The sequence below is a fragment of the Camelus ferus genome, chromosome 27 (genome assembly GCF_009834535.1).
Source record: "Camelus ferus isolate YT-003-E chromosome 27, BCGSAC_Cfer_1.0, whole genome shotgun sequence".
NCBI classification, from domain to species: Eukaryota; Metazoa; Chordata; class Mammalia; order Artiodactyla; family Camelidae; genus Camelus; species Camelus ferus.
This window is the reverse complement of record NC_045722.1, coordinates 10,524,871-10,550,048: the sequence shown is the minus strand read 5'-3', so window position 1 is coordinate 10,550,048 and position 25,178 is coordinate 10,524,871. Positions and strand designations below refer to the sequence as shown.

At 46.2% G+C, this 25,178-nt stretch overlaps 1 protein-coding gene across 3 annotated transcripts in view; it reads left to right on the top strand.

Annotated features, from left to right (window-relative positions):
• ALPK3 (alpha kinase 3) overlaps positions 1-23,435 on the top strand; it is a 48,179-nt gene extending 24,744 nt beyond the window's left edge. For 2 of the 3 annotated variants that reach the window (XM_032469225.1, XM_032469224.1), the window contains 9 exons: positions 6,606-8,736; positions 9,420-9,567; positions 9,970-10,097; positions 10,256-10,291; positions 12,376-12,656; positions 13,234-13,322; positions 14,142-14,365; positions 16,829-16,877; positions 17,486-23,435. In XM_032469225.1, the coding sequence (XP_032325116.1) occupies positions 6,606-8,736; positions 9,420-9,567; positions 9,970-10,097; positions 10,256-10,291; positions 12,376-12,656; positions 13,234-13,322; positions 14,142-14,365; positions 16,829-16,877; positions 17,486-17,831 (3,432 nt within the window). In that variant the 3' untranslated portion in view covers positions 17,832-23,435. The remainder of the gene's footprint in view (positions 1-6,605; positions 8,737-9,419; positions 9,568-9,969; positions 10,098-10,255; positions 10,292-12,375; positions 12,657-13,233; positions 13,323-14,141; positions 14,366-16,828; positions 16,878-17,485) is intronic. The other variant, XM_032469226.1, reaches the window with a different exon arrangement.
• Positions 23,436-25,178: the final 1,743 nt, after the last annotated feature.

Here is a 25,178-nt window from a genome sequence, read left to right as displayed (position 1 = left end):
AGGCACTTGGTGAATGGGAACTGGCCTTCAATGCCCTCAAAGCTTGCTTTTTGTACCCTAATTTGAGATCTTCTCTGAGACTGGTTCAGATCTCTGGACCTGAGGTGCAGGGGCTTGGGGATGTGGTGAAACACCCCATCTGCTCAGATCCTCCTAGTGGACAGTATAGGCATGAGAGAGCATGGCTGAATGCCTTAAGCCCTCAGAATGTCTCTTCTTGAGAAATCCTGTAAGTCCTGAGGATGATCATCTCAAGATGTGGGAACACCCCTCTTATAATTAGGGCTCTTTGATTTTCAGGAAATACATGAATATAAGTGTTTTCTGGCAGCTGTTGAGGGGGAGGGCTTGAAGAGAGAGATGATCTTTGCCTTAAGGAATTACCTAATGAATCAAGGGGATTAGACTTAACACCAAATCATAAGTTCAAAGAGGCTGTGGTGAAAGTTAATGCAGGAGGTGTTCAGGGAGGGAGGGTTGGGTGATCTGCCTTCATGAGGGGAGGCATTAGTATGAACAGAGAGAGCTCTAGGAGAAGCCCTTTAGATCAGGCTTGAGAGATAGGAAAGCGGTCTCCTGGTAGTGACAGTAGTGGTAGCAGAAGCCACGGAGATCTAAAACTTTGACAGAGGAGAATCCGCCCCCCTTCCCCCTTCAGAGGAGCTGGGATCAATCCTGTTGCTTTTTCTCTCTCCTGGGTATTCTTCTGTGGCCAAGACACCAGCTCATGTGTGAAAGTATGTGACAGAGGGGTAAATGAAGCCCCATCCATCTGGCCAGAGGACTGACTGGAAAAGTGAATCCTAGGGACCCAGAAAGTAAAGGGTAGATCATGGGGAGGAAGAAGTTTAGGAAAGTGACTTCATAAGCTGTTTATAAATTCCTGGGCTTATTCCCAAGCTGTGTGTGGATCTGGTTCTGAACATCGTATTAAGAACTTTGAGAAAAGAACTGAGACCATCATTCAAGTCCCAGACTGGCCACCGGGTGGCACACATATAGGACAGATCTGATAGCACTGCAAAGATTTTGAAAATGGAACTGACATTGAAACTACAACCTCAGAAGGTTGAACAGAACTTGCAGCCTGAACACAACCAGGTAGATTGCTAAGTCAAAAATATTAATGCTCTTTATAGGATTTATACAGGAGAACAGATCTCATAATATTCAAAATGTCCAGGATATAGTAAGTATTACTTAGCATATGAGAAAATCAGGAAAATTTCAACTTGCATGTGAAAAGGCAGTTAATGTCAAGATGGCAGAGATGTTGGAATTATCTGACTTTAAAGCAGCTACTACAAAAATGTGACAAAAAGTAAGGGTGAACACTCTGGAAATAAATGGAAAGATAGAAAGTCTTGGCAAAGAAATACAAGACATAAAGGATCAAGTGTTAATTTTAGAACTGAAGAATACAATAATTGAAATAAGAAGATTTGCTGGTTGGCAAGATGCAGAATGAAGACGACAGAGGAAAGTCAGTGCACTTGACTTTTAATTTTAATAATCAGAAGTATTCAATTTGAATAATAGAAAAAGAAATGATCAGAACCTCAGGGAATCTGTGGTGGAATATAAAAATGTCTAACATTCATGTCACTGGGTACCCAGAAGAAGAGGAGAGAGGGAATGTGGTACAGAAAAAAATATGTAAAGAAATAATGTCTGAAAACTTCCCAAATTTGGCAAAAAACACAAACTTACAGATCAAGAAGTTCAGCAGATAGGAAACACCCATGGAATTCCATGCCAAGAAACATTATAGTCAAATTGCTAAGAACTAAAGACAACAATAACAACAAAATCTTGCAAATAGAGAAAAAATAATGCACTATTTATAGGGGTACAACTCAAATGACTGCAGGTTTCTCATCAGAAACAATGGAGGTTAAAAAAGAAGTAAAATAGGAAGTGAAACTATAATACATTAAAATTTTGGATGCTGCCAAATCAGTGTCTTAAGGGAAATTTATAGCATTAAATATTAAAAAAGAAGAAAGATCTCAAATCAATAATCTAAACTCTCATATTGAGAAACTAGAAAAGGAAGAACAAAATAAACCTAAAGCAAGCAGAAGGAAGGAAGCAATAAAGAAAAGAACAGAAAACAATGAAATTGAAAACAGAAAAACTAGGAAAAAAATAAACTAAGCCAAAATCTTGTTATTTGAAAAGATCAATAATATTGATAAACCTCTAGCAAGACTCAAAAAAAAAAAAAAAAAGAAAAAGAAAAGAAAGAAGACAGAAATTACTTGCACTCAGAATGGAAGAGGAGCTTGATTGTGATCATTTCACAGTATATACCAAAACATCAAGTTGTACACTTTAAGTGCATACTATTTTATTTGTCAATTACATCTCAAAGTTTTTTTTAAAAAAATGAATGAAAGGGAATATCACTAGAGACCCTGCAAACATTAAAAGAATAATAGAAGACTACTATGAAGAAAAAAAAAAAACACTCAAGTTCAACAATTAACATTAAATAAAACAATTTAAAAAACACAAACTTCTAAAACTCTTGCAAAAATTAAAGAAGATAATTTGAATAAGCCTATAACTGTTAAAGAAATTGAATTTGTCTTTTAAAATCTTCCCCCTAAAATCTTTAGGGCCAGATGGTTTCACCGGGAAATTATACCACACATTTAAAGATGACGAAGCCTCAGTTTGAGCCCTGGAAGTAAATTCCAGGTCTTGACACTGCCCGGCTTCATCCCTATTAAGCCCCTGGTTTTGTCTCCTGCCCCGCTAAACCAGCACTCTAGGGCCATGCCCTCTTAGAGGGTTATAAGCCATAGTACTTGTCATTAAGTGGTTTATTCCTGTGAACCTCCTATGTGCCTCAGAACCTAACAATGTTCTTTGTAATGAAAAAATCTCACAGAGAACCAGGAGGTTCACCCCAGCTCACACAATTTTTATTTTTAAGAAATACGCGACATTTCTCCTTATCTCTTTACATAGTTCCAGATGCAGACACACACCCAACAGTGTTTAGAGGGATCAGCCTTTGTAGAAGTGTTCAGAAAGTATTCAACCAATCATTCACCACTATGTACCAAGTCTAACCCTGAGCCTGTGCTGGGCCCTTTTGGGAGGGGAAGAGTTCACAGGTTAGCAGGTGACACGTGCATGAAACAAATAACTGCCACACAGAATGAGGGTATAATGATGGAATTAGGTACATTTGTCATGAGTACCTAGGATAGGAAGCCGCTTACATTTTGGGAAGTGGAGGAGGGAATTCAGAAGTCTTCAAAGAAGAGAAGAAATTTGAGTGAAGCCTTAGGAAAGAGAAGGAGTCCTCCAGGTGATCAATGAGAAGGCTGAGAATGTCCAGCAGAGAAAAAACAAACTGGTTACAAAATAGCACAGTAGTCAGTATGGTAAGTTAGTGTTGTTGGATGGAGGGACCCAGGAGATAAACCTGGAGAGACAGACCTGAGACCCTTGCTGAAGGATGGGCCTCACTGATCTCACAAGGGTCTATTTACTTATTTATTTTCATTCTTCATTGAATTTTGTTGAATATGTGTCATAGGCGCATGCTATAAAATTCAAAAAGTATGAAAAACATTTACAGAATATTAAAATTTTCCCTCTTTCTCTACAACCACCACCCCATTCCTCTTCCTAAATTCAGTTGCTGTTACTGGTGTCTTGAGGATTCTTCCAGAGCTATTTTCTGTGCATTTACAATTATGTGTGTGTGTCTGTATTTTCCACACAGAGGTGGCATATGATACTTTCTATCCTGTACCTTACCTTTTTATTTGGATATTTATTTTATTTGGGATGTGGATATACCGTAATTCACTGGATCAGTCTTATATTGATATAGTTCAGGTAATTTCTAGTCTTTTCCTATTATAAACTATGCTGCAGTGAATATCCTTTTATATATATCCTTGTACATGAAAACACATCTATAGGATAAATTCCTAGGAATGGAATTGTTGGGTCAAAGAGTGTAAGCATTTTTAATTCTACTAGATAATGCCAAATTCCTGTCCATAGGGGCTTTGCAGATGCCTGTTTCCCCATACCCTGGCCAGCAGACAGTGTTCTTAAATTTTTTGCTCTTTTAGGCTGGGGCTTTTAGGCTTTATCTTGTAAGTGATGATAAGCCACTGAGAGGCTTTTAAGCAGGGTAGTGTCACAATCAGATTTATATTTTGGAAAGATCACTTGAGCGGCATTGAGGATACGGTTTTAGTAGAGGCAAGATGAGAGTCATGGATACCAATTAGGAGGCTTTACTGTAGTCCAAGCAAGACAGAATTGTCGGCAGCTTAGATTAGGCTGTTGGCAATGGAGACAGAGAGAAGGGAATGGATATTGAGATTCTGAAGAAGTAGATTCAGTAGGATTCAGGGACTGCTTAGTCTTGGGGTGAGGGGGAATGAAGATAGCTTTTATCAAAAGTTCTGTTCACATGAGTCTTGTGAGCAAAGTCAGCATTTTCTTTGTAAATTTACAGCTTTCACGTCCATATTAATATTTCCTAATCCTAGAATATAAGAAGTTAATGGAAGGTGCTATTATATTACTAAGTGCTGTTTACTGGCTCCAAGGCATTTTTGTCTGTTCATATCTTACTGGCTGTCAGAGAAGTTGGAGGAGCGTTTTTATTAACATACTTCAGTCAGTCAGACTTACATTTGATGGCTCCTGATATTCACCAAGCTCTTCTATTTTTCTTATATTTATACCATTCATTCAAAATTCCATATTCAGTAAAATAACTTTAAATTCTATACTTAATTTAAATATAATTTAATTATATATTAGTCTTTCATTATATGATCTGTTTACTTTGGTTTTGTGTGTGGTTCTTCTTATACTTAGAAATATTTGTGTGTAGTAATTTATAATTTAAATTTTATAAAATATCAGTTATTTTATGTGTTGTGTCAGTGTCTTTTAATTTTTTATGATGAGCAATGTTAAAGTGTTTCCACCACCTCCCTACCTTTTTTCCCTTTCATTTTCTGTCTCCTATTAGCCCAAAGTTTTATTTCTAAGGGACTGTCTGTATAGTTAAATATCCTGTCTTTCTGTTACCTGGGTTTTCAGCTTTGAGTCATCCTTTGATTGCAGGCTTGTATAAGTGATACAATCTAGGCACTTAACTCCACTTGTTACCTCCCTCCCCTTCCCATTCTGTGCTACTTATATCATTTCTGCATTGTCAGGACACAAACACTGACGTTCTGATCTACCACTCTAAACTTTTTTGATTTTAGTCTTGGTTCTATGGTTAAGTATTTAATGCTTACCATCAGTTCTTTTGCCTTGATTTCCCTGACCATCTTTTGGTTGACCCAAGTTTATTCTCCAGTAGTTTTTCCCTCCAGGGCCCCAGGAATAACATTCCTTAAGTCCTGTATGTTTAAAAACAATTTTCTTAACAATTTTCAGGAAGTTTCTTCAGGAGTGTATTTTTGCTGTTTTTTGAGATCTGTCTCTGGCAGGCTGTTCTACTTTTCTTCCCCTGACTCCATTGGACACCTCTCTTATGTGTCTGCTGTTTGACTTCCACCCAGTGCTCCATGATCCTACAGCTCTTGCAATCTCCCAGAGTTTCATCTGTCTGCTTTTGGCAGCTCTTAGCCATTTTTTTTTCCCTAGAGACTGTGGGTTTTATTTGCCTCCAGGTTCACTAACAATGGAATTTGCTCTGTTTTTTCTTATTTTTTTGTTGGTTTTGATTATATCCAAGAGGAAAAGAGGCAAATTACTGTTTTATGCCAGTATGTTTAGACAGAAAGTCCTTTAATTATATTTAAATGCATGATGTTATAGTATAACAGCAAAGGACATGGGATTTGAAGCTAGACACACCTGGCTTCTAAGCTAAACTCTACCACCTTACCATCTGATAATGGGCAAATAACATTCCTTCTTTGACCACTGGTGTTCTCATCTCTAAAATAGAGATAATTCTCATATTGTTGTGAGGAGTAAGTGAGGTTTATATATAAAATAAATAGAGGCCTAGCATAGTATTTTGCAAATAGTGGGTGTTCAGAGGGGTAATGTTACAATGTTTCATTGATGTCCTGGCATAGATGTCATTCATAATTCCTTTAACCCTCTCACTTTGGATGGCATTGTGTAATTACCATTCACTCAATGTGAATGGTGGATGCTGTCACTGATGCTGTCAAGGAGACCCTTTGGCATTCTCCCACTTCACCCGTAATTCTGTGCAGGGCAATTAGTGCCACAAGAAGGGGACAGATTAATACTCAGAAGCCTTAGGGAGAGACACTGTCCTCCAAGTGGCAGGGGTGAGGTGTGGGATAGAACTGGAGCAGGGTCTTTCAGGAAAGGCAGGATTCCTTGAGGTAGAGGTGGGAAGGGGCAGAGCTAGATCTGGATTTCGGATATTCCCTGGTCTAGATCCTGGGATCAGGGATTGGGGTGGGTGGGCTTGGGATTTTGTTACCCCTAGCAGGCCTGAGAAACCACGTGGCAGGATTCCAGTCATGGCAGTTCTGGATGAGGTCAGAGGAGGCTGGGATGCTGGATTGGAAGGAGATCCTAAGGCACATGTAGTTAAGTTTTTGCTTTTGTCCATATGTTTTCAGGTCCAGGAGTCCCAGGCAACCATGGCTCCTGCCGTATCATCCAGCAACAGCTCTGATACAGTCCCTGCTGGGTGCAGCACCTCCAGAAGTCAGGGCATCATTGAGCCCATGGATACAGAATCCCAGGAGGATAGGAGAACATCTGCTGATCAGAAAACTGGAGGCAAGAAGATTACAGAGGTGGATAGGAAGATGCAGGTGCATGGGAGGACACAGGGAGACAGAACACAAACAACCCAGAGGACACAGGCAGATAGGAAGATGCAGGTGGATGTTGTGACACAAGAAAGTGAGAGGCCAGAGTCAGACAGGAATTCCCAGAAGGATGTGGTGGCACAAGAAAGGGTGGGGACACAGACAGATGGGAGGACACAGGCAGACAGGAAGACACAGGCAGATGAGATGACGCAGGAACACAGACGAGTGCAGGAAGACAAGAGGACACAGTCAGCGGGGAGCACTCCCACAGCCGTGAAAGGTCAGTCAGAGAAGGAATCGCCGACCAATCTCAGCCCGCGGTCCAGAGCCCTGGAACACCCACCTTCAGAGGATCCTGGGTCTCCTCAGACTATTGAATGTTTTGAACAGACCCCAGAAGAATTATCTATCCCAGACAAACCTGGTTTTCTGCTCAGATCTGACAAGGCAGCAAGAACAGCCCCGGAGAACCATGAGAAAGCTATGCTGGGTCCCCTGGCAGGGGGCCTCCCACTCCGGGCACAGCTGCCTCCTGAGGGTAGTTTGGAGCAGATGGGAGAAGAGAGATGTGGAGGGCCGAAGTGGTCAGGTCCAGAGAAGGACAAGCCAGAAGAGGGCCTGTTCCAGGGCCCCAAGGAGGAGCAACGGGAAGAAGTGCTGTCTGTGGACTGGGGTGGCTGTCCTCCAGCTGGCCTGAGCCCGCAGGTGCCCCCTCCACCCTCCGTTCCCAGGACTAGCCTGACTGATCATTCACAGCAGGGGCTGCCTGGCACCCCAACTTCTCCCCAAGTGAGTGCAACTGCCTTCCTGCCCTCAGGGAACCAGGCCTTGCCGAGTTCTGCCCCTGGACTGCACCTGGGGCCAGGGACCCCCACCCAGAGTCACCCAGCAGAAACCATGGCAGCAAACACTGAGGGGGCCTGTGCCAAGGTGCCAGATGTGGAAGGGAGGACTTCAGGTCCCAGGACCTGTGACCCGGGCCTCATAGATTCCCTGAAGAACTACTTGCTCCTGCTGCTAAAGCTATCCAGCTCAGAGATGAGTGGAGGGGGCACAGAGTCCCAGGGGGAAGCTGCCATTGGTGGTCTGGTGCCCTCGCCTACACTGATCCCTACTGTGGAAGTGGCCGGTCTGAGTCCACAGACATCGAGGCGCATCCTGGAGCGTGTGGAGAACAACCATCTGGTGCAGAGTGCGCAGACCCTGCTCCTGAGCCCCTGTACTTCCCGCCGCCTCACCGGCCTCCTGGACCGCGAGGTGCAGGCCGGCCGTCAGGCCCTGGCTGCTGCCCGGCGCCCTGGCCCCAGCCCCCTCTCCGTCCCTGCCATTGTGGTAGGTGAAGAGGAAGGCCCTGGGCTGGCCTCAGAAGGATCCAGTGAGGGTGAGGGAGAGGTTTCCCTTGAGAGGCCTGGCCTCCTGGGGACCTCCCAGGAGAGTAGCATGGGTGGGCCACTGAGGGAGGTGGGTGGGCAGGCAGCCCCTGGGCAGGGAGTGCTGTCAGCAGAGAGCAGAGCCCAGGAGGCCTTTCAAGAGAAGGAGGCCCCAGGGGAAGCTCTGACAGGTCTCCCCGCAGCTACACCTGAGGAACTGGCTTTGGGGGCCCGGAGGAAGAGATTCCTCCCTAAGGTCAGAGCAGCAGGAGACGGGGAGGCAACTAAGCCTGAAGAAAGGGAAAGCCCCTCGGTTTCCCCCCGGGGGCACAGGAAGGGCCTTGCACCTGGGTCCCCAGGGACTCCAGGGCGGGAGAAACGCTCCCCTACTCAGGGCAGAAAGGCAGGCATGCTGGAGGTGCCACGGGCAGAGGAGGACTCAGCAGCAGGAGACCTAAGCTCCAGCCCCAACAAGGCCAGCAGTCCAGATGCAGAGCTGGCCCAGGATGAAGGCAAGCAAGATACTCTGGCCAAGCCGAGGAAAGCCAAAGACCTGCTGAAAGGTGAGCAGTGGAAGGGATGGGTACCGCTTCATGGAAGTGGGCTGCCCAGAAGAGGACACTGCTGGGGTGACACGTGCCCGCTAGGGGTTTACAGTGTGCCTTCATAAAGGTATCCTTGTGTAATAATCCCACAGGCTTTGGAATCAGAAAGGCCCAGTTCTTGTCCTGGCTCTGCCTCTTGAGCTGGTAATGGTACCAACTTGGTAACACTGTGAGGGTTAGATGGGAGAGAATAAATCAAGTATTTAGCACAGGGCCTGGCTTCCATAGCGTTCTGTCTCTGTCATCATCACCACCACTGTAGTCCCCTCTCTGCAGACTTGTCCCAGTACAGAGTGGTACAGACAGGATTCAAGTGCAGCTTCCTAGAGTCAGGAGCCTAGACTGCAAATTGAAGTTCCTCCCTTGACTGCTGTCTGTGTCCTCAGCTGTGAGGTTCTGCCTGGCCTGGAGTCGGGGTACAGTAGTGGGTTCTTTCTAGATAAGATGTGTGTTTTGAAGTCAGGGCAGAAGCCTCAGAGATACAGGCGGGGCTGTGAAGTAATGGGCTTGTGTGGAGACTTGAATCCTATTTTCTCTCCGCCTGTGCCACCAAGGACACACAGGGAAGCAGGGTAGGAGCAGAGAGGGCATGAGATGGAGGGAAAGTAGCTTGTCCCTCTTAACTGTACCCCTGCTCCCAGCCCCACAGGTGATCCGGAAGATTCGGGTAGAGCAGTTTCCTGATACCTCGGGCAGCCTGAAGCTCTGGTGCCAGTTTTTCAACATTCTTAGTGACTCAGTCTTGACCTGGGCCAAGGATCAGCGCCCAGTGGGCGAGGTGAGCAGGAGGTAAGCCATCTGGATACCACCTCCACCTGACCTGGCTCCCTAATTAATTACCGTAATAAGAATATTGGGGGCATTGTCCTAGCCCTTTGGATCTGTCACCTCATTTCTCCCTCACAATAACCCCCTGAAGGAGATTCTGATATTCCCATGGTAGAGAGGAGAAAACTGAGACTCAGAGGTAGTGAGTCACTTGCCCAAAGTCACACAGCAGGTGAGTGTCAGGATTGCAAACCTGACCGGGATCAGCTCTTGACCCCAGTACCTCACGCCACCTGCCCAGAGCTCTCAGAGCCGGGGTTCACAGCAGCCTCTGAGAGCAGAGCCTGAGGAGCCTCAGGACCACAGTCTGGTCCTGGGCTATGCCCTGGTGATGGCCTCACGGGAAGGGTTTCCACTCTGCAGTGCAGGGGATGAGGGGCCAGCGGCCTTGGCCATCGTGCAGGCGTCCCCTGTAGACTGTGGCGTGTATCGATGCACCATCCACAATGAGCACGGCTCAGCCTCCACTGACTTCTGCCTCAGCCCTGAGGGTGAGTGTGACCCCCATGCCCTCCTCCCCCATCCCCCGGGGCTCTGCCCAGCCTGGCTGCTGAGTGGAGGGTGGAAACAGTCACCTTTGCAGCAATGGAGCTCTCTCTGGGCAGACCAACCTGAGGGCAGTTGCTTTCTCTTCTTTTTCTCTCCATAGTGCTGTCAGGATTCATCTCCAGAGAAGAAGGTCAAGGTATGGTGCCCCTCAGGGGGAAGAATGGGTGGGCTTTTGTCTCTACCCCTGCTATCTGCAGGGAGTTCTCTAAAGACTGGGAATCTGTTCCAAATGGCATGTTTGTCTCCACATACAGCTACATTTGCCCCTAGTTAAGATAAGACTTACGGAGGAGGAAGGAGGAAGACTGCTGTTTCAGAAGATTGTGGGGAAGAAGTGGCTAAGGGGCCATCCCACAGGAGCTAATTCAGCCTGTGCCCTTTGCCCATGTCAGAGCCCTTGGTCAAGGGCAGGACTGGCCACTGGGTACTTCCTGACCTGCCAGCTCCCTTCCTGGAGTTCCTCACAGTGGCCTGTGGACTCTTGCATTCGATTCACATAGGGAGGCTGCTAAAAATGCAATATCTTGAGCCCTACTGCAGATACTTGTAATCACAATCTCTGGAGAAGGATCTAACACAGTTGCATTTTCCGTAGACTCCCTGGTGATTGTGATATGCCCCAAAGCATTTTAAAGGCTCAAAAATTAGAGAAATTATCTAATATTTGTTCAGTTATCAAATCAAATTTAATCAATATCAAATATAACCTCACACCTAAAAAACTTAGTAATAATACTTTATTATCATCAGATTTCCAATCAGATTTCCCCAACTATCTTGTAAGTGTTGGTTTATTTGAATTAGGAACCACTCATCGCTTTTGGCTGACATACCTCTTAAATCTATCAAATGTTGCTCCTTCTCCATTTGTTTTCCTTCCTTGCCATTTATTTGTTGAAGGCACTTGATTTTCTTACATTTGGGGTTTTGTTGATTTTATCACCATTTAACATGTTCATTAATGTGCTTCCTCTAAATTGGTAATTAGCTTGAGGGGCTTTCTCTGATTCAGGTGCAAATTTTGGGGGGCAAGAACACTTCACAGGTGTGCTGTGTATTTCCTTTTACATCCTATCTGGAGGCACATGGTATCTGATTGTTTTAGTAATGTTAAGATTGATCAGATGTTTTCTGCCTGATCCATCCCTTTTAAATTTAAAAAAATTGTACCTGATACAACCTCTCTCCTTATCTAGGGATTGTAGCAGTCACTGATTATCACCTAAATCCAGTATTTCATTAAGGTTTGCAACATGGAGTGTTTTAATTCTGTCATTACTTCTTTATTCATTAGCTGAAGTTTTTCAATAAAGAAGAAATGGTTATTTGGCAACACTTATTATATATAGGTCCAACAGAAGATGAGGGATAAATACTTTCTTTTCTTCCTTGCTAGATTTCAGAATAGTGAGTTGGTGCCCTAGAATCTTCCAGAGGTCACCAATGAGGGTTTTTTTAGGTGAGGGTAAGGGTTTTTTTTTTTTTACTTACAATTATGAAAGTATGAATTTTTAACAAAACATTGCAGTGTTTTGTTGTTGTTGTTAAAATTATCTCTCTCTCTCTTTTTTTTTTTTTTTTTTTTTTGGCCAATGGAAGCCCCTTCAGGTTGGCTCCTGTGTCGTTTTGATAAGCCTCCAATCATTTTTGGTAGCTTTCCTGCTTTCTGGTCCAGCAAGATGTTTCAGGTCAATCCAAGACACTTCCTGCCCTAGAACTGGAATCAACCATCTCTTTAGGGAATTCTGGTTCCTTTTAGTGGAAAATGGTATTTAGTGATCACAATTTGAGCACTGGGAGTGCTCACTGCTACTGGATTGATCATGTAAACTTTTTGTTTCAGTCAAACATGTTGGTTGAGAAGGAGGCATTTATTCATTTGATCAAAACAACAGATTAAAAAACAAAGTAATTCTGATATTCTGTATTGATTGTTACTTCGTCAGAAAACCCCTGTCTTCCACAGACACTGGCTGAGCACTTACTGTGTGATAGGCACACACGAGCAGTGTTGAATGACAGGGGTTGTATCAGATACACTTTCTGCCCTCAGGAGCTCACAGTCCAGTGAGGGTGCACACCCAAAGAGCAGTAATGGACAGAGACTGAGTGTCCCAGAGTAGTTGAGTGGGAGACTGTTTCAGCCTTTTCCTGCCTTGCGTACCCACATCAGTCAGGTGGGAGCTTCTAGTTTTCCACATTTCTCCTGTTTCCCTTCAGTTGGAGAAGAGATTGAGATGACCCCCATGGTGTTTGCTAAGGGTCTGGCTGACTCTGGCTGCTGGGGGGACAAGCTCTTTGGGCGCCTGGTGAGTGAGGAGCTGCGAGAGGGTGGACATGGGTATGGCCTTCGGAAGGCCTCCCAGGCCAAGGTCATCTACGGGCTGGAACCTATCTTCGAGTCAGGCCGCACCTGCATCATCAAGGTGTCCAGCCTGCTCGTGTTTGGGTCCAGCAGTGAGACTTCTCTCCTCGGCAGAAACTATGACGTCACCATCCAGGTACTATGTCCATCCCCCTGCCCCATCCTTCCACTCTCTTATCCCTCTCCTTTCCCAGCCTGCGTGCTACTGAGAAGCCCAATATGGAGGCAGAAGCCATCTGAATCTCAGCTTTATGAGGCCCCTGGGATAGGCCCTGAGGAGAGCCTGAGATGTAGCGTAGGCTACACCTTTGGGGCCATAGTTTTAAAACTATAGTTTTGCAGCAGAAAGCTTTCCCACTGCGCTCAAATATGTCTTGCACAGAAGCCTTATATGTGAGATAAAAGACGAGTGACTGTGAGTGGGGTGGGTGTCTTGCTTTCCACAGCATGGCCCCTGGGGCACAGCACCTCTCACTTGGGCTCCAGGAAATATACTTTGGAAACCACTTTGAGAACAAGTCCAAATCCTCTTGTTTTGCAAATGAGAAAAATGAGGCGCAGAATAGGGTGGAGGGAAGGAGTGAACCCCGCCTCTCCCAGGGCTGGAATCCTCCTTGAAGCCTCTAGCAGATGGCCCTCCCATTTAGAGCGAGGCATGATAGAGAACAGGGCAGCTTCCTTGCTGAGCAGAGTCGGTTCTCTTTAATCCACAGGGGTGCAAGATCCAGAACATGAGTCGGGAGTACTGCAAAATCTTTGCAGCTGAAGCCCGGGCGGCGCCTGGCTTTGGGGAGGTGCCTGAGTAAGTGCACAGGGACGGGGGACATGCAGTGCGCAGACCTGTTGACTTCAGCTTCTGTAAAGAGCTGTGATTTTACAGCCTCCCCGGGGCATCCTGACTTACAGCCATGTGCAAACGGGCCCCCAGCTAACCCCGTGCTCAGTTCGATGGTTCCACAAAGTCTAGGAATAGAGACCTCAGGATTCACTGCCCACTTTAGGAAAGCCTCTGCTCTGGTCTTCAGTCTCTTCTCACCCACCCTAATTCCCCATCCCCTTGCCCAGTTTTTGCTGATTGCAGAGGTTGGGCACAGCAGGTTCTGGGCCTCTCTGGAGGTGATGGGGTGGGCTAAAGCTTCTGGGCAAACTGGTCAGGACTCTAATGTGGTAGGTGGGCAGAGTCAGTGTGGATTTTTGCAGGAGTCAGCTATAAATGGTAATTGTTTCCATTTTGAGACTTGAACTTCAACTCTTGAGTGTTAGGGTCTAGCTGACATTGAGCACACTCTTGCTCAATCTTCTCTAGATCTATTCCTTTCTGTTTGACACATACTGACCTCAGTCCCTCACCCAAGCACAGAGGCCTCCTGGGGCCATAGCAAGGTTTAGTTCTAATGCCCCTGACCTCAGAGAACAGACAGGACTCTGAAGCCAGTGACCTCCCTTTTCTTTACTGAACTCAGGGTAGAAGCCCCCTCCCTTGCTGTCCTTCAGGCTCAGAGCTGAGAGTTCTGTTCTTGGAAGGGCCTTCCTGTTGGATCCAAGAGTATAGAATTGAGGTGGAGGGAGGAGCTCTCTGGGGCCATGCTTCCAGCTCACTGCAGGGTGACACTGTGTTTAGGATCATCCCACTGTATCTGATCTACCGGCCTGCGAACAATATCCCATATGCTACTCTGGAGGAGGACCTGGGGAAGCCTCTGGAGTCTTTCTGCTCCCGGGAATGGGGCTGTGCTGTGGCTCCAGCAGCACCTAGCAGCTCTGAGGCCATGCAGAAATGTCAGACCTTCCAGCACTGGCTGTATCTGTGGACAAACGGCAGCTTCCTTGTCACAGATCTGGCAGGTACGAGGGTGTGAGGGTGTGCACGTACATGTGTAGGGGAGCACGTGGAGGGGCAGCGCCACAGTGCCCGTTGGCTAGGCTGCAACACACTTCCGCACGTATTCTCTCTGGCTTTCACAGTAACCTTGTAAAGTGGGTTGGACAGGAACCACTTTGTATGCAACCTTATTACAGACCAGGGCCTCATGTAACCCAGTCTAACTGCAGTTGTGTTTGAAGGAGTGCACTCAAGGCTCCACTTACAATCAAAAAGGAATTTATTTCAAAGAACATTACATGGAATCTAATTCAATCATCACAACCATCTGTTCAAACTCTCCCTTCTCCTCCTCCCCACAGCTCTGCTCTGAACTTTCTTACCCTTCATACTCACCAAACTCTCTCTTCCATCTTCACACACATAGCTTTACTGTCTCCTCCTTCCCCACTCCCCACTCCATCTTTGGTAGCTTTTTATTATGGAAACAAATGTAGTTTCTCTTGCTTCTTTTTATTTACTTCTATTTCTCCCATTACGCAGATTCTCCCCAACAAAGGAAGGCCAGCAAGCATGAATTCACCTTCCTTCTTTGACCAGTCCCAGAACTGGGCAGGGGAGAGGAAAAGATAAAATTCCCTCTGCAGTGGGAGGAATAGAATGCTGGGAATATCACACATTATTATGTCTTGTCCCTGATATAAATAAGTGAGAAAACTAAGGACCAGAGCTAGGATACTGGCTCAAATGTGCTTTTCATTAGGGTGAAACTGTACAATGAATATTGGATATATAACTCTATATATTGCAGGGAGAGGGTAGCTAGTAACACATTAAACCATTATCACTCACTGTTTGTTAACGCATAAAATTTTCCTTCCTTTTTTCCTTTCTTCCTTCCATCCTTCCATCTATCCATCCATCTAACATTACTAAATATTGGGAAAATAAAAAGGTGAAGTAAGACTAGCTGTTGTCCTCGAGAAGCTATGATAAGTATACCAATTTCTAAAATGAGATGGTAACACAATATAGCAGAAAGTTTTGGGGGTCAAAGAAATTCAGGTCTAGGTCTCATTGTTTTCTAGCTGGGTCTCTATTTTAGAGAAGAAAACTAGCTCAGACAGGTTAGGTCACTTAATCTCTCTGCACTTCCATTTCCTTTTCCTCTGTAGGAATAATAATATCTTCCCTGCCTATCTCTCAGACTTGTTATGAAGATTAAATGAGGCTGTGTTTGTGAAAGCCTTCTGCAAACCAAAATTCTGTGCAAATGTAAGGGATCAGAATGACTATAATGCAAAATGGGATGTGATAAATGCTGAAAAAGAAATGACAAAGAAATTCATGTTTCTTGCAAAACTACTGTGTTTCAGACACTAAGGTAGAGTCCTACACATATTGTGATTGTTTCAATACCCCTGCAAGATGGGCAGTATTATCCCTACTCTTACAGTAAAGGATTAGAGATAGTAAGTGGACCGGCCAAGTACACACAGCTCCATAATGACAGAGCTGAAATGTAAATCCAGGTCTGCCTGTTCTCAAGCCCACATTTGTGCCCCTCTATCATCCACTGGTACTCAGCCCCGTTAGTGAGAGGTAGGCCCCTGGAGGAACACAACTGGACAGCGTGCCAGTGAGGAAAGAGAGTCACAGGCCTAATGCATGAAGGCTAAGATGCTGGGGAAGACTGGCTGGGGTGGGAAACATTTCCTCCATCACCATTTGCCTGGCTCTATTCTTCCAGTGCTGTCTTGACCTAGGAGCCCGTCTGGGCTTCTGGGAGTGCTTGCTTGCTGCCTTTAGGAGTATATGGAAGCCAGTCTTACCCAGTGTTACATTTCTGCTGGCCCAGCCCTGATGTACCTTCACTTTCTCTTTTTTGCCCAGATAGGGCTAATGTAAGAGGAAGGAGAAAGTTTTAGCTCAAAGCCAGAGGCCAGCCCAGTTTGTGACCTACTCTCGTTCAGTCAAGGCAGGATTGCAAAGCTGGAAGTGTTTTGGATCTAGGAGTAAGAAAATTGAACTTTGTTTCACAGCGGCCATTGCACAGTCAATGCTCAATCATTTTTTAAAATTTTTTAAACATTTTTTAATTGAGTTATAGTCATTTTACAATGTTATGTCAATTTCCAGTGTAGAGTACAATTTTTCAGTTATACATGAACATTCATATATTCATTGTTGCATTTTTTTCGCTGTGAGCAATTATTAAATTAATAAATAAATGTGACTTTGCTCCAGTTGCTTAACTTTGAGTCTATCTACTCACATGTGAAAATGGGAATATTGTTATTACCAATAATACAGAGATACCCACATTTACCATGAGACAGACCAGTGGTGACGCCCAGTGAAAGGGTACCTGAAGATGTGCCCTGAAATCTGGCACCTTCCCGTCTAAAGTGATATCCATCTTGGACACGTGGGGTCCCTAAAACTGGCCCAGGCTGCCATCAATTCCCAACTCTCTCTCTTTTCAGGGGTTGACTGGAAGATGACTGATGTGCAGATTGCTACCAAACTGCGAGGGTGAGTGCTTTTGGGGGACAGAGTGCCCTCTGAGAATCTGCTCAGGGCTGTAAAAGCTCAAAGTTCTTCTGGTTCTCCATCCCTGAGATGCTGGGCCTGTGGCTAAATGGTCCCAGTTGCACTGTGGCCATGTAGTGACTTCACAGGGCCCACTGATCCCCACCCACTGTGCCCTGGACCCCAGGTGTGGACCAGCAGCTCTTGACACCCACACGCAGGGCCCCCTGCAGTCCTGGGCTCTCAGTGTACCTGCTCCTCTTCCTTCTCACTGTGAAAGCTCATCATGATGCAGAGGAGCAGGGGCCCTATGAGTAGAGTGGTGACCGGGAATCTGCTCTACTTTATATTAATAAGGCAGAGCATCCTTATGCCAAATAATGTCCCACATGATAAATTTCATGGGCGGGTGTAATGAGACCTCAATTTAGAATTGAGGTTTTGGATGCTGCCACCTCAGGTGGCACCAAGGTGGACTCCCCAGCACCCCCAGGTACAGTCAGATGTACCTTGGGCATGATACCCTGGCTATGGCCTATCCCTACAGTTGGCCCCCCAAGGACTCTCTCTCTGGGTGGAGCTCCCACTCAGCTCTTACTGTTTGGCTGCAGATACCAAGGCCTCAAGGAGAGCTGTTTCCCTGCCCTGCTGGACCAGTTTGCCTCCTCCCACCAGTGCAACACCTTCTGTGAAATGCTGGGACTAAAACCCCTCAAGGGCCCTGAGGCTGCCCACCCTCAAGCCAAGGCCAAAGGCTCCAAGAGTCCATCTGCTGGAAGAAAGGGACCCCAACTGAGTCCTCAGCCCCAGAAGAAAGGCCCCCCCAGTCCCCAGGGCACCCGGAAGAGTGCCCCAAGCTCCAAGGCCACCCCTCAGGCCTCAGAGGCAGTCACCACCCAGTTACTGGGACAGCCTCCCATCCAAGAGGGTGGCTCTAAGGCCCAGGGCATGCGGTAGCCCCTACAGGAGGCTGGGGGCCTCCACCCAGCAGCAGACCAACAAGGAAGCAGCTCAGACCGATGGAGACTTTCCCAATATGGAACTAACCGGAGAAGGTGCACTGAGGAGGCACCAATCAGGGGCCTCTCTGAGCAGCCTCTCCTCATCAGACAGCTTGGTACAAGGCGCACAGCCTGGTGGCCTCTCCTGGTGCCATCATCCCCCAGGGCTCCCAGGCCCCACCTCCAAGTGCCTGGCGGCCTAGGCCCTCCTTGAAGTTTACACTGGCCACTGCTGGAGGCTCCCTGAGTCCTCTGCATGAGTTCTGCATCCAACCCCTTGCCCCAGACCCTGCTGTGAATGATGTATTCTGCAGGCATGCAGGGCAGCATTTACCCTTTTCCCTTCACTTGGCCCTGACCTCTCCCTGTTCTCAGGGCTCCAGACTTCCTCTGTTGTGTCTGGCCTGGTGACTCTCAGGGTATCTTCTCCTTCCAGCCATTTTGCTTCATTCATCCCAGCTTATCCTGCAACTAACCTGTCCTTGATCCTGGATAGGGCTCAGGGCCCTTCCAGAGCCTGTCATATCCCTGTGCGGTGGTCTTTGGTGATGCGTGTTCATGCTCTTCCTTCCCCCATCACTCAGGCACTCACTCACCTGCTTCCCATGCTCCCTTGCACATGGTCCCCCATCCCTGGCTTTGAGCCCAGTTATAGGCTGTTGCCTGCCTTTCACTGACTTCTGCTTGTCCCTCTGCCCAAGGGCTCCCTAGCCTGACCCTGCTCCGTACCTACCATACCCAGATGAGGAGCAGATCCTCTGGCCTCTCAGCCCACCCCAGTACACTCCTCCCCTACTTCTCCCAGGCCCTCTGCTCAGTAGGTGAGAGCTGGCACACAGGTTGCATCAGCAACTGCGGCCAGAGGGAAGGTATTGACTTTGATGGACCTTGTGTCCCATCCTGAAAGGAGATGGGGTCACATCCTGTCTTGACCAGGGATAGAGGGCTGGGACTCATCTCTAGAGGGAGTGCACATGGGAGTTCTAGGAAGAATGCAGTCCATCCATGTGCGGTATGGAGGGGTGTCTCTGTGCCTGGGAATTAGGACCCTTGCCTGCAACTATTAGCTCTTGATCCTGGGGCTCTAGCTCTGGGCCTCATATATAGGCTCCCAGGGAATTGCAGTGCTCAGCCCAGCACCCTGGGTCCTTTCTGAAAGCCCTTCTTTGAGACCTAGGATAGGGTAGGTCTGGAGCTAGCCTGCTCCTCTTGGAATGCAATAAATGCAGCAACCTGTATCCTGCTCGCCCTCATCTGGTGTGGTTGTAGGTGTATGGGGTCAGGGTCCCCTCTCCCCAGGCAGGTTCTCTGAAGGTGTCCTGTATTCCTTGGACCCACTGGAAAAATTAATCCATGATTTGGCTCCTGGATTGACATTCAGTCTCAGCCTTCTGTGGCCACAGCTAGACAGTCTGTGCTTCTTGTACAACTGGGATGATGGCTTGTGCCCCTTAGCACAAGGGTACCTAGACCTTTGGGATTGCTCCTTCATTTGGAAGAAGAATGCAAAGGAAGGAACCCAGGAAGGAAGAGCAGAGCTGGGGCTCTGGGGAAATGCCCAGTGTCTCTGGCTGCCTCGACTGTAGCAAGACCAGCCCAGGGGATAGCCAGTGCCTGCCTCTCAGCTGCTCACTGACTGTTTCCTGCTTCCCAAGCTGCAGAGGTTTCTCATTCCCAAACCCACCACCCAGTCTTTTCTTTACCTAATATCTACCTGCCTCCATTTTGACATTTCTGACTTCTCTACCTCCTTTTGTGCTCAGGTGACTCTCCCCACTTTTTCCTTTTGCCCCAGTGTGCCCTCAGCTCTCCCAGCCTGTGTATCCAGATGGCCTTGGTGAACTGAAAGCTGGAATATTGTTGATTTGTTTATTCATTTATCCATTCATTCAGCAGACATACTGAGCAGACTTACTTTATGCCAGACCCTGAGCTGACGGCTGTTGGGAGGCAAAGATGTATGAGGTGGTCTCAGAAGAGATTCTTTCCATTAGGTTTCTTGGGTTTTGAGCAACAGAAATGGACTTGGACCAACTTAAGCAGGGGAGAAGGGTTCATAGAAAGGGTGTTGGGAGTAGTTCACAGAACCAAAGGAATAGCTGAATAGTTGGCTTTTAGAAAGGCAGGAGCACCAGAGCTTGCCTCCCAGGTGCCACTTCTGTTGGCTCCAGGGGATCTCCCTCCACTCAACATTCAAATTCCTGTCCTGGAGCTCAGGGCATTGCGGAGGGGAGAGAGGAAGTTTCCAAAGCACAGGGATTCTTAACAGAAGAATGGTGGAAACTGGGAGGATAGAAAGGGCTTGGTAGGCAACCACAGACGACACCCTAACACACATAAACCCTTCTTCCCATCTGATGTATTATGACTCCCACATACACCCAAAAGCCATTCAAGGTCATATCCAGTGACTAAGTCCAGGGGTAATGACCAGCTCTACAATTCTCCAAAGTCCAGTGTCACTAATGATACTCTTCCCTCTTTTATCACAATCTCATTTTGAAATTCTGCAACCCATGGAAATGATATAACCCAGCAAAAAGGGAAGTATGAGTAAAGGCTACAGTCCACTTCTGTAAGTGGTCATGAGAACAAATGTGTTTATGACTAGGGATTTTTTGCCTGTTGGATTGACCCAAATCTTCAGTTCTCAAGTCCAGCTCCTTAATGGTCCTGCTTGTGTGTCAGGCATTAGCCACTGGACATGGCAGTACCAGGAAGCACTTTAGGAACCCCCCACACCCATCCGTACCCTTGCCCCTTTTTACGTAGCAGCAATCATATTTTCCCTTGATTGATATGGTTAATCATCCTAGCTACTCCCATAACCTCTTGTTATGTGTCACTCAGAGGTATGAGCAACCTGAAATGGCCAGGTGCCTAGGCTTCTAATTCACTTGAATTATTACTATGAATCTTTGAGGACATGTTTCCTTGGGGACTAAAACTTCTACACCAGTCTGGTCCTAAACCTCAGAGACGAGAAAAGCATTCGAGATGTAGTGATAACATGCCCCTCTCCGCCCTTTTTCCTAGCCTGTTTGAGAAATAGCACCACGAAGTGGTTGCCAGTTCAGAGCTTATGCTACATCTCGCAGGCCTGACTCAACCTTGCAAGGTATTGTTTCTCAGCTGGTGCCATAGCTGAGTTTTCAACAAACCGTTTCACCAAACTATCAGGCTAACCCCACAGGCTTCTAGACTGTGGGGATCTTGACAAAATGAGCAAATGCAATAGGCATCTACTTTACTTTGGTCTAAAGTGTGTTCTTCGGTTGAATGCAATATGTGGGGGATACCGCAACGATGTTTACAGCATTTGATAATTCCATGGATTTTGATGGCAAAGAGGCAGGATGGGTAAGGAAAGCAAATCCAAATCCAGAAGAAGGGCTCATAATGATCAAGACAAATTCCTGCCTGTTAAAGCCATAGCATAGGTGTAGATTGAGGCCAGCTCAACTGCAGGGCAGGAAGAGGCATCATGGGACAGTGAGTGAGTGTCCTACACACACGGCTTGCCTGTGTCTCCAGAGCTCTGTCCTGCAGCACCCACCTAAAGATGGAGTACTTCTGGTCACATCTGACTATGGCTGGATGAATCCAACAACCCCTGTTCATGAGGGCCAACGTGGCCACCTGGTATGCTGTAGCCAAGCAGTTAGGCTCCCCCAGAGCCCAGTGGCAAGCCATGGCCATGTCTCAAAAGGATAATAATTACTTGTTGGCCAGATTATCACTTGGTTCCAAAACCTGGATTCCCCTGCCATATTTTTTCAATCAAGTCTTGCCACAAGCTCCATACATCACTCTGCTCTGCCACAGGCTCCATGTGGCTCCCAAAATGCCACAGAGAGAAACCTCAGGCACTACTGGATCTGCCAGGTCACATGGCCTGGTGGCAAAACCATTTGTGCTAAAGGCTTTCCCTGCTGGAGTGCCTTCACTTGCTCAGGGCCCAGCCCAAAGCTGGTAGCCTCTGGGTCAGTCAGTAAATGTGTTGGATCAACGTGCCCCCAAGGGACATTTTTGCCTGGAATTGGGCCTTAGTGGTAGCAGATTCCAAACATAGGGATTTGGTGTACATTAATGGAGGAACAATTCTGCCCTCAAAGGACCCCTTGATTCCCAGGAACTCTATCAAGGGAGCAGACATTTGCATTTTCACGTGACTTATCTCCTACCTCTGACTCATTCATGTCTGACCAAGGCATCTAGGGAAATGGCTGGTCTCCAGGCCCTATCAGCATGATGCCATCAGTGTGATGGAACACTGTAGTGGTGAGGGCAAGGTCCCTGTGAGCCAGGTTGTGGCACAGGAGCAGGACAGCTAAGGTAATATGTATCTTTAAGCAGGACAGCAATGGAGTTCTACTGCCCTGCCAAGTGAAGACTGAATTGCTTCTGATGTTCTCTGTTCATCAAAATCAAGGAAAAAATGAATTTTCTAGATCAAAGTGTTCATATCAAATGCCAAGAGCTGGATGAATTTGCTTTAGCAAGAAGGCCATTTCTGGAACAGCACCTGCAATTGGAGTCATCATTTTTTAAAGTTTACAACAATCCAAAGACCTCCTGGTGTTTTGCATGGGTCAAGCTGAACTGTGGTAGGAATCACTATGGCTTCACTCTCAAAGCTGATAGTAACACTAATTTCTATAATTCCCTGATGAATACAGTATCACTTTTGACTTACCATCTTTGTGGGGGGGGGGATTCTAATGGCTTGTGCTTACTCTGTCCCACAATAGTCACTCTTACCCCACTAATCAGAGCCTTTGTGGGGGTTATACCTGTTTCAAAATATATCCATTTCAACTGTACACTCTAACCCCTGATTGACTTTGAGATTCCACTGGGTCTACTATGGCACAGAATTTGGTCTATTAAACATCTCTCTGGATTGGCAGACCACAGGCTTTTCTATTGTCCCCAGAAATCGGACTTAGCTTGGAGCCAGTGTCCTATAGAAACTCTCTCCTCAAGTTTGAGTATTTTCCCTTCCCTTCTGTAGTTCCCAGATAAGTGAACACAGATCCCTTTGGGAAAGGCTGCAAGGAAGGTTCACAATATGCCTCTAAGTGTTAAAATAAAGTTTTCCTTCAAAGATGCTTGACTTCCTCTCCATTGAAGGTCTGGAAATTAAGTGGGAGATTTTGACTCTACCTTGGCAGCTTGAGACAGACCTCTTTGCCCACCCGGAAGTCTTTAGTTATGGTAAAAAACTAGGTGATATCTTAGGCACTGTCTGGTCTTTTCATTCCTGGGGCCCAATGACTGATTGACCACAGCTAGGGGTCTGGTTTCTATGCCCATGTCTATTACGATGACTCCTCCTACTGTGTCCCTTCTATCTCTCTCTGCTGCTGAGATCAAAGAGTTTATTTTCATAGCAGCTCTTCCAACCTGCATTCCAGGCCTGGAGAGGAAAGCCAGCAGAGCCTCACCAGCTTCTCAAGGCAAGGAGTGAGACCATCTTCTGGGTCCTGGCAGAGGACAGTGAAAGGGTAGATGGGCTGGATGCATGCCAGGGACCCAATAAAGCATTCTCGTCTCCTGAGATCTGTGAGTTCCTGCCTTTATTGGATTTTTGGTCTTTTGTTATAATTTAGCATCAGTCAACATTTGATCCAGATTTGTACTGTTGACCTCCCCACCCCACCACCCCATGCCCAAATGGTAAGAAATGTTAACTGGCTGTTTGAGCTTCTATAGAATCTCTGGTGAGTGAACATATCAATAAACAAAATTTGAATCAAAATTATGTTCTTCTATCTTGGTCAAACAGCCTTAAAAAGTTTCCATAAATTTCCCCTATATTTTTTGGCAATGTCTACTAGCTAGCTCGTAGAATTTCTTCTGGGAGTAACTCTTCTTTTTCCTGGTCTGATTCTCCCTCTCATCCCCTGGGTTACGTTGAGCATAGACACCAGTTACTGGCAGATCAACAGTGTTGTGTGGGGCAGGGTCAGGGTCTCAAATCTGTAACTTGATGCTGTCAGTACCCCTGAGCTGCTCACACTCAGGGAGGCTGTCTCATTCATTAGACATACAAAGAAATGGAATTTGCACACTAAAAATGCATCTTGCTAACTTTTTATGAGAAATGTAACCATCCAGAAGACTGGACACTTGTCTTTACCTGACAAGTGAATTACTCCCTTCTTCTGAAAGGAAAACTTCAAGAGAAGCCAAATTATCAGATAGTTGTTTGGTGAGCTTAGGAAAAGTCAGACAAACATCAGTTCAAATCCAGCTCTACTGGTCATGTGAACTTGGACTTGTTGCTTACCCTCTCTGATCTGAGATTCCTTATCTTTTTTAAAAATAATTTTACTGATACTTACAGACTGCTTATCATATGTGATAATTATATACCCTGGGTACGTAATAGTGACCAAAACAGACATAGATCCCTCCCTCATGGCGTTTGCAGTCTAGTCAGGGAGACAAACATTGAACAAACACACCAATAAATGCATAATGGTGAGTATGTAAGTACTAAGTAGTGCTACGAAGCAGAAGAATGGGAGAGAATACCAGGGTGTGGGGCCCAAATTAGACTGAGGGCTGTAGAAGGCAATCCGAGGGTGTGAGACCTGAGCTGAGATCTGAAGGATTTTAGTCTGAGGAAGGGAAAGCAGGAGAGAGTACCAGGCAGAGGAGATGACTAGTGCAAGGATTCTGAGTCATGTTGTATTAGAAGGACAGAATGGAAGCTTGTGTGGATAGTGGACTGTAGTATTGCAAAATGAGGTTCAGAGAGGGGCAAGGCCATGCCATGGAAGGACATTTCCATTTAGCCCTAGGATCCATTAAGATCAGCTACATTTGGCAATAATAGAGAAGCACTCTAATGACAGTGGTCTTAAGCAAGACAAAGTTATTTCTTCATCAGGAAGAAGTTTGTAGGCAGTAGGAGATCTGGATGTGGTCGATCTAGGGCTGGCGTGGCAGCTCTGGGATGTTGCTGAAACACGCTCCTCTAGCTGCCTGCTCTGCCCTGCCAGCCCAAGCAGGAGTAGTCATTGATCCCAACTGCAATGTCATGAGTAGAAGAACCAAAATAGTAATACAACTGCCAAACAGCCAAACATCAGAGCGCTAAATCTTCATTATATATAGTAGAGTCAATAGATAATGTCTAAAGTTGAAAATAAAAAATAGTACCTATATTTTATTTATCTACCTGTCCATCCATCCATCATTCATCTATTTTATTTATACAGGTTACTACCAGAAGTGAAAAAACAAGAACAGCTTGTTTGTAATTGTCTGGAGTGGGGGGTTGGGGGTGGGGCGG